Consider the following 10,000-nt stretch of genomic DNA (forward strand, 5'->3'; position numbering starts at 1 on the left):
ATTTCAGCATTTCAGGTCTGATATTATCGTGCCCACATGCTTTTCTTTGTTTTAGTGAATTTAATTTTTGTGTCAATTCCTCTCTTGATATAGGATAATCAAGAGGGTTTTGGTTGTTTTTGATAATGGATTCCAGATTTTGAAGATGCTTGTTTATATTTTCCTGTGGTGGTTTTACTTGTATTTCATCGTATAGATTTTTAAAATGTTCTGTCCATATTTTTAGCATTTTGGATTGGTGGGCCTGACTTTTCTTTGGTGTTCAAACTGTTCCATGTCTCCCAGAACTCGTTAGTATGGATGGAATTTTCAATTTGGTATAATATTTGGTTAGTGTGGTTTTATTTTCTTTTTATTTATTGTATGTTTATAATTTTTTTTAATGTTTCGCAGTATTTAGCCCTAAGTGTTGTGTTGTTAGGCTGGTGGTGTTTCAAGTTTGACAGTTGTCTGAGCTGTTTTCTGATGTTTCTGCATTCAGAGTCAAACCAGTCATGGTCACGTGTTTTCTTTTTTTCTTTTTGCCTTCTTTTCCAATTCGGCCATGTGAGCTACCTTGTGAAGAATTACATTCAGCTCATGCACGGCTATGTTTACACCTAATGCAGTTTTTGGGAATTCTTCGTTTATGAAGTTAGTAATCTGTTGAATAATTTCAGGTGAATTTAATGCTTGAGTAAACTTCTCTGGGCTATCAGAAGTCCATCTGTAGGTCGGATTAAGTTTGTACAGATTGCTAGACTCTGTGGTCTCTTTAATTTCTGATAGCCTTTTCAGATATACATTAATTTGACTGTGGTCGGAGAGAGGAGTTTGGTTCCTGATGGTGAATGCATTGAAGGAGGAGGGGTCCATGTCAGTCAGTGCATAGTCAACTGCACTGCTTCCAAGAGATGAACAGCATGTGAACCTCCCCAAAGAGTCTCCTTTTATCCTGCCATTAAGAATGTACACGCCTAGGGCTTGACAGAGGTGCAATAACTCTCTACCAGTTTTGTTTACCACAGTGTCTAGGTTGGTTCGCGGAGTGAGGTATGGTGTGGCATAGGGAGTGTCTCTTCCAAACACATGTATGTTGCCTTGTGGGTCAATATGATCAGGCTCATCCCCGGTTCTTGCATTGAAATCTCCACAGAGTAAAACATTTCCCTGTGCCTGGAAATGGCTTGTTTCTTGTTTTAGTGTGTGAATTATTGTTTCTTCGAAATAGGGTGAGTCTGATGGGGGGATATATATTGCACAGAGATAAACATTCTGTTTTGAGATGCCAATTTTGCTCATTTTTATCCAGCAGTAGTTTTTTTCTATTTTGATAACAGACACATATTTGGCAAGGTTCTCCCTGTACCACACCAACAGTCCTCCTGAAGTTCTTCCGCATTTTACTCCTTTTGTTTTGCTTGAGGGCACTATTATTTCCCCAAATCCAGGTGGGCACCCAGTTTGTGTGTCCTTGCCACACCATGTTTCTGTTAAGATCAGGATATCTATATTAACTATGGATTTTAAGAAATCAGGATCCCTACTCTTAAGGCCAAAGGCTGAAGAGTAGAGACCCTGTATGTTCCAGCAGCTGATGACAAGTGATGAGCACATATTGTATAGTTTGATTGGACCATTATGAAACCAGTTAAAAAAACATACTATGAGAGAACTATGAGTTTAATTATGTTATACACTAGGAAATTGTTTTTTATTTTTTTTATTTTTTTTATTTTTTTGTTCCCCTAGTGGCATTACATTCTAGAGACCAATAGCATTGTACTAACTGTACTGTACTAACTGAACAATACCATTCATTAAGCAAAAGATAATATCAAAGATGAACATTTTTCTTGTCTTTCTTTCTTTTTCGCAGGTTTTTTTTTTTTTTTTTTTTTTTCCTGCAGTTATTGAGTCAGTAGGGTCCTGCAAAGGAAGTGCAGCATCTCCTTTATCTCACCTAGTTCGCTCTTCTCTGGTGGGCCGGGCTGGGCCTTGGGGGAGGGGGGAGTTGGGTCTGCCTGTTGTGCTGCTGCTGCTGCTGCTGCTGCATAATTGTGGGGTTGAACCCGTACATTGGCAGGTGGAGAATGGCCTTGATGCACGGAGGGGCTGGGCTGTAGTTCCAATCGGGGGGAAGAGGCCCAGGCTATGTTCTGTTGAGGCCTGGTAGGGGGGCAGTGGGTGATGCCTGGAGTGTGGAGGGGTCTGGGGCAGGGCATGGGGCAGGGCGGGGGGCAGGGCATGGGGCGGGGCGCGGGCAGGGCATGGGGCGGGGCATGGGACGGAGTGTGGGGTGGGTTGTGGGGGGGCGTGTGGTGTGGGGCGGGGCATGGGACTGGACATGGGGGGTGGTTGTGGGTTGGGGTGGGGCCGTGGGGGAAATGTGGAGTGTGTGTTGGCAGTGGTGTGGTTGCGGCCAAGGGCTGCATCCTTGAGGGCCTTTGCCAACAGCCGCACACCATTCTCATGGAGATGGATGCCATCGTACATGTTGCGAAGACTGATCAAGGGGTTATGTGCCAGGTGTACGTTGGAGAGGGTAGCACATTTTCTGCTGACTTCTGCGTTGATCCCGTTGATGATGTGCAGGGCTGTGTCGTGGCGTGGAAGCAGTGTTGAAATCACAATGCGTGAACTTGGAAAGTCCACGCTGGCTCGCTCCGCCATTCTCTTCATTGCTCCCGCAGTGCCTCCTTTCAGTGAATGGAGGTCATTGGTGCCAGTATGAATGATGATGCACTGGGGGTCACCAATGACTTCTCTCTTCAGGAGTTGCTGTGCGTGTTCTGTTGTACTGCAGGCCCTCATCGTCACCCTGTGTTTGGGGAAAAGCCGCTGTGTGTCCAGGAATCGCCGGTTTGAGTCCATGAGGATGGCGATGCGCTGTCTTCCCTCTTCGCGGTCCAAGGCTGGCGCTGGAGGGGGGCTGGGGGGACTGGCTGACGTTGGCTGTGACGGTGGCTGTGAAGAGGGAGGAGGCACCTCAGCTGTGCTGGGCAGGGGGGGCAAGCGGTTGGAAGTCTGGTGCTGAAGTTCCTGCAGCTGCAGTGAGAAAGCTCTGTCTCTGTTGGTATTGTCGTCCTTCATTTTTGCTATCTGTGCCCGAAGACTGTGGTTTTCCTCCTGCACTTGTTTCAGAATCTGTCTGAGCTCTGTGATGGTGTTACTGCTCTCTCTTTTAAGTTTTTGGATGTCATCTCTGAGTTGTTGTATAGTGCCGTCATCTCCCATGTTGCTATGTATGTATTCTTTAAATTGTGTGTAATCTGACTCAAGATTAGCCAGACTTTCTGCTAGTTTCCTGTTAAAAGGAAGCAATGGTGAGGCTGGCATATGTGGGCAGAGATCAGTCTCCTCCTCCTCCTCTTCCTCCACGGAATTCAGTACAGAGGTGGCAACATAGTTCTGTTTTTCAACATTGCATCTTAGTGCAGGAAAGTCCTTTGAGAAGGATATCAGATGTTCCTCATTTCCCTGAATCAGCACGGTCCCCTTTGTGTAGTATGTGATTGTAAGTACTGGGTCCTCTGTGTCTAATGTATGGTCTTGACAACAGATCAATCGTCCTCCTCCCTATCCCCCTCTCTCACTACGTGTGGAAAGTGAGCATACAGACAGGACCTCCACAATGATACATTTACTGTCTGAAATATTAAGTTATTTAGAGTCTTTTTTCCATTTATTTGGGCATAGTCTGCATATAATTGATGAAGGTTGTCCCTGAGAACTTTGTCCTTGTGTTTCTTTCTTGCTGTATTGGATTTGAGGTGGGCTGGGTATTGAATTGCGTTGTAGTTGTTGTTAAACGTCGTCATGGCAACAGGCTTAGACAGCAACTGGCTTGACTAGCGGCTAATCGCGATTAGCAATGCTAACGTTAGCGATTAGCAATTCTTGCCTCACTTAACAAAGTGTGGGGATAAACTAAGGTTGTTAACTAATTCACTGTTGAAGTTTGATATAACTTTTTCTTTGTATCAATGAGTTATTTCTGTTAAGTCCAGTAGTGTTGGTGGCATAGCCTGGTTGTCTTACTAGCTTAGCTGTAGCTTTGTCCTCTGGTAAACGGTTGGAAGTAGTGTCTGTTGCTGTTGTTGTGGTGGTGGTGGTCCTCTTCAAAGTTTTTGTTTTGATTGTTGTTGTTGATAGTTTTTTTTTTTTTTAAGGAGAAAATGGTTCTCATGCCTTCATATTGTTCTTCTAATCAATGTTTTTGATAAATCATGTCATTTTGGTCCAAAAAAAAAAGTATATTCAGGAGCTCATTTTGCCTTGACTGGCTTAGAATCTTTGACTCTCTCTCTCTGCCTCTCTCTCTCTCTCTCTCTCTCTCTCTCTCTCTCTCTGTCTCTCTCTCTCTCTCTCTCTCTCTCTCTCTCTCTCTCTCTCTCACTCACTCACTCACTCACTCACTCACTCACTCACTCACTCACTCACTCATGCACTCACTCACTCTGCGTGTGTGTGAGACTGGGACCTGAGGCCTGAGAGAGAGAGAGAGAGAGAGAGATGGAGGGAGATGGAGAGAGAGAGAGAAAGAGAGAGAGAGAGAGAGAGAGGAAATGAGAAAGACCAGAGACGTGTTATGATGCTGGCCATGATGGATGGTCAGTGAGTATTGTGTTTGTGCTGTGATCCAGCTCCAGTTCCCTACACACAGGGACCTTAAGGGCTCTCAGAAACCAACATCATCTCACACAGGATTCAGTGAAATTAACACAGACCTTTGTGACACAAAATTTGTGGCAGTTTCACAGATCTTGCAAAAAAAATTCTGTGACGGGGTCGCAAAAGAAAAGAAAGAAATAAGCACAGAAAGAAAGAAAGAAAGGAAGAAAGAAAGAAAGAAAGACATGGCCTACATATCATTGGTCACAGCGTTTATCATGTGTTGCAGTTCTCATGTCAGTTATAGCTACAGATGGACTTCAGCACACATAATGGTCTCCATTTGCATACTACACTACACTACTACTATACTACTTGACCACCTCCTATCTGGTTTTTGTGGGAACTTAAATGACTTGTTACACACACACACAAGCATGCACTCAAGCACACACACACACACACACACACACACACACACACACACACACACACACACACACACACACACACACACACACACACACACACACACACACACACACACACACACACACACACACACACACACACACACACACACACACACACACACACACACACACAGAGCAACTTGACTTATTTTGTGGGAACTCAAATGACTTGTTTCCCATGTTTTCCCTCTCTCTTAATGAGTTCTGGATATGCTCAAGCAAATGCAGTCGACATTGGGTCATGCTGAGTAGACTAGAGGTAGGGTGAGAGTTGGAACACTACTAATGCTGCAGCGTGCTAGATTCATGTTGGTTGGACAACACACACAAGCACGCTTTCACGCACACATGCATGCACGCACATGCATGCACAGTGCCCCCCCACCCACCAACACACACACACACACAAACACACACACACACACACACACACACACACACACACACACACACACACACACACACACACACACACACACACACACACACACACACACACACACACACACACACACACACACACACACACACACACACACACAAACACACACACACGGCTGCTAGTCAGAAGGAGCTGAGCAACTTGTCTTTTTTTGTATTGTATTTGTATTTTTGTACTTTCTAACTCTTGACTCCCAAAGTTTTCTAGAAACTGAACTTTGTTGAGTCTTATGGCCTGCAGGGAGGAGAATCTTCACAGACATTCTGCCGTGTGTGATTCTAGAAAATAGTCTCTTTTCTGTGTCTTCTCTGCCGAATGGCTGTCTCAGTATTATAGTATGCAAGGTTTCCCTCAGCACTTTATTCCTAAGGCGCCCACCTTTACAACAAACAACTACCACCTTGACTAAGTCAAAGATACTGTAGAAAAAGATAAAGATTTTTTGTAGTAAATGTCATTTGTAAAGTTTGTTCACAAAAATGTGATACTTTTAGGGATTTTCACATCATATTTATTATGAAACTGCCCAGCATAGCCTTTCCGATGGTGACAGGTCATGTGTTTACGACACGTGCTAACCCCACGCTAACGTCACACAAAATAACAGCAGTAACAATTGGCACGTTTTCATAATGTTCACAATTGGTATTGGCCTTCTCTTCATCATGGTACATGGTAAACATGCACAGTGTTGATTCAACACTTGAGACTTGAAATTAATACTAACAGTGCTGCTCCTACTCTGTGGGTGTTAAATGAACACTGCACGATTTACTGTGTAGTTTCAGTGTTACAGTAACAGTACATTCTACGGATTAACACACAGGATAGATATGGCTGCAGCCGAGGGGCCCCCACCTGCCACGGCCCCCTGATTGGCCAAAAGTTTGAAATTGCAGAATTATGACAAGATGCAATATTAGAAAATGTAACTGCTGTGTTGAGTACAGTTGGTTGACATGTTATCCTTAATTCCTAGCTCATAATAATGACAGTGTCTAGGTAAAGTTGTCAAGAAATTTGTCTTCCGGGGGACCAACAGCAACCTGTAGCCAAGGGACCCCAGACCATCTTAATCCGGACCTGCTGGTCATGGAAAGGTTATTTGTGCTACACGGTGTCTGGTGTAGTGCTAGTGTTATAAATTGCCTTCTCCCTTTATTGTCAGACCACATATTGGGCTGTGACCCTTAGCCACCACACACACACACACACACACACACACACACACACACACACACACACACACACACACACACACACACACACACACACACACACACACACACACACACACACACACACACACACACACACCCACACGCACACACAACAACAACATCTAAACTTAACTACCTCTGTGCTCTGCTACTTCGTTACAGGTGACCAATCAGGTGAATGTCGTGCCCATGGCAACCTGGGGTCGGCATTCTTCTCCAAGGGGAACTACCGCGAGGCGCTGAGCAATCACCGCAACCAACTGGTGCTAGCCATGCGCCTCAAGGACCGCGAGGTAAGGGTCTGGTATTGTGTGTGTGTGTGTGTGTGTGTGTGTGTGTGTGTGTGTGTGTGTGTGTGTGTGTGTGTGTGTGTGTGTGTGTGTGTGTGTGTGTGTGTGAGTGTGTGTGTGTGTGTGTGTGTGTGTGTGTGTGTGTGGTGGGGGGGGGGGTCTTTGTATGTGTGCACACATGTGTGTGTAACCAACTGGTGCTGGCCTCGCGGTTAAATGACCGCAACGTAAGGGTCTGGTATTCTGTGTGTGGGGGTTTGTGTGTGTGTGTATGTGTGCACATTGTTCTGTGTGTAACCAACTGGTATGTGGCTCAAGGACCGCGATTTAAGGGTCTGGTAGTGTATGTGTGTGTGTGTGTGTGTGTGTGTGTGTGTGTGTGTGTATGTGTGTGTGTGTGTGTGTGTGTGTGTGTGTGTGTGTGTGTGTGTGTGTGTGTGTTGTGTGTGTGTGTGTGTGTGTGTGTGTGTGTGTGTGTGTGTGTGTGTGTGTGTGTGTGTGTGTGTGTGTGTGTGTGTGTGTTGACATTGTTACTGCAAGGTTTCCATTCTATAGGCTTCATGGAGCCACAATAGCATGCCAGAACTGGACTTGTTACCTCGGCAAAGGTGTCCTTTATCAAGACTGTGTGTGTGTGTGTGTGTGTGTGTGTGTGTGTGTGTGTGTGTGTGTGTGTGTGTGTGTGTGTGTACCAGAACTGGACTTGTTACCTCGGCAAAGGTGTCCTTTATCAAGACTGTGTGTGTGTTTGTGTGTGTGCGTGCTTGCGTGCGTGCAGGGAAGCTGACAGGGGGGGACAAAGGGGTCACTTGTCCCGAGCCCAGGGAGAGAGGGGGCCCAAAATTGGGTCCTTATTACATTGTATGTATTGGGTTTGGGGCCCTTTCAGATGTCTTTGTCCCGGGTCCAGCCAAAGCTGTCAGCGGCCCTGCGTGCATGCTGTAAAGTGAAAAATGCTGTCGTCATCGGCTACTGTTGCCGCAGTAGCATTAGGGTGAACCATGAAATGCATGATGGGTAGTGACAAGTGGACAGAACACTGAGAAAGCTGTATGTGTGTGTGTGTGCGTGTGTGATTTTTGCATACCTGAATCTGTTATTGTGTGTGTGTAGTATCAGCGGGGGGGGAGGAGGAAACAAAGTGAACGCAACACGCGGACAAGAGCGTGCACTAGCGAGGCACCTGTGTGGCTGGTTTGTCCTGATGAGTGCATAAATTGGCATGGCATTGAGGTATTCCTCTTGGTCATGTGTGGCTAGCAGAAGGTGTGCGTGTGTGTGTGTGTGTGTGTGCGCACGGCGCGTGTACAGGTGCGTATGTGTGTGTGTGTGTGTGTGTGTGTGTGTGTGTGTGTGTGTGTGTGTGTGTGGTGTGTGTGTGTGTGTGTGTGTGTGTGTGTGTGTGTGTGTGTGTGTCTGTGTGTGTCTGTGTGTGTGTGTGTGTGTGTGGCATCGCATTGAGGTATTTGTCTTGCTCATGTGTGACTAGCGGAGGGGTTGGGCAGCATATGTTGTGGCCGTAATTCCACTTAATGAAGCTGTATTAAATGAAGTGATGAAGAGCTTCACACACACATACAGACACACAGACACACACACAGACACACACACACACACACACACACACACACACACACACACACACACACACACACACACACACACACACACACACACACACACACACACACACACACACACACACACACACAGGAGGAGAGAGGAAGAGAGATGGATGGTGTGACAAGATTGAACATGAACACACAAAAAGACACACGCATGCATGAGCGCACGCACACACACACACACACACACACACACACACACACACACACACACACACACACACACACACACACACACACACACACACACACACACACACACACACACATAGAGAGAGAGAGATGCACGCAGCATACTAATGATGGATGACTTTGGGAAAGAGAGAAAGAGTGTGCCACTCCACCTCTACGCCACCCAACTCTAAGTCTCTCTTCCAAAAGAAAGGGGACAACATTGGGATGGTATTGTCTAAATAGTGTGTGTGTGCGTGTGTGTGCGTGCGTGTGCGTGCGTGCGTGCGCGTGTGCGTGTGTGTGTGTATGTGTGTGTTTTTGCATGTCTGTGTGTGACATGGGCTACCGGTGTGTCGTGTGTATGTGTCCGTGTGTGCATAAGTGCGTGCGCACGTGCGTGCATGCGTGTGTGCATGTGTGTAGGAGACCGTGAAAACGGTCTGGTTGGATTGAAAGGATCCAATGGTGTCGGTGCTGAATAGCGGGCAGGCTAGCCGCGTTAAGACACAATGCACTGCTTAATGACTGGCTTTTGTGACTCTGCCAGTGAATGGCATGTTAGCTGCCGTGTAGGTGCAGCACAGTGTGTGTGTGTGTGTGTGTGTGTGTGTGTGTGTGTGTGTGTGTGTGTGTGTGTGTGTGTGTGTGTGTGTGTGTGTGTGTGTGTGTGTGTGTGTGTGTGTGTGTGTGTGTGTGTGTGTGTGTGTGTGTGTGTGTGTGTGTGTGTGTGTGTGTGTGTGTGTCTGTGTGTATGTGTCTGTGTGTGTGCGCCTGTGTGTGTGTGTGTGCTGCTTTGTCAGGGAGAAGTGAAATAGTGACCTTCAGGAATTAAAGCAGATGTCAACTGTGGGAGAGGAAGGCAGCTGAAGGTTACACACCCTCCATCTCTCTCTCTCTCTCTTTCTTTCTCTTCTCTTTCTTTTCTCTCTTTCTCTCACTGTTTTCTGTCACTGTTTTTTTTCTTTTTCTCTCCCCACCTCTCTCCTATCAACCACCTTCTCTCTCTCTCTCTCTCTCTCTCTCTCTCTCTCTCTCTCTCTCTCTCTCTCTCTCTCTCTCTCTCTCTCTCTCTCTCTCTCTCTCTCTCTCTCTCTCCTCTGTAACCCTGTTGTCATTGTTCTCGGTGGCAGGTGCTTGCTCGGGCGCAGTTCCTGTCACTCTCCCTGAAAAATGCGACCCTTTC

The 10,000-nt window shown here is 46.2% G+C and overlaps 1 protein-coding gene across 2 annotated transcripts in view; it reads left to right on the forward strand.

The window, feature by feature from the left end:
* The window catches only part of LOC134436928 (tetratricopeptide repeat protein 28-like), a 420,849-nt gene that overhangs the window by 182,301 nt on the left and 228,548 nt on the right, over window positions 1-10,000 (forward strand). For both annotated transcript variants that reach the window (XM_063186277.1, XM_063186278.1), the window contains exon 4: window positions 6,891-7,021. In XM_063186277.1, coding sequence (XP_063042347.1) covers window positions 6,891-7,021 — 131 coding nt within the window. The remainder of the gene's footprint in view (window positions 1-6,890; window positions 7,022-10,000) is intronic.

The sequence above is a fragment of the Engraulis encrasicolus genome, chromosome 21 (genome assembly GCF_034702125.1).
Source record: "Engraulis encrasicolus isolate BLACKSEA-1 chromosome 21, IST_EnEncr_1.0, whole genome shotgun sequence".
Taxonomy (NCBI): domain Eukaryota; kingdom Metazoa; phylum Chordata; class Actinopteri; order Clupeiformes; family Engraulidae; genus Engraulis; species Engraulis encrasicolus.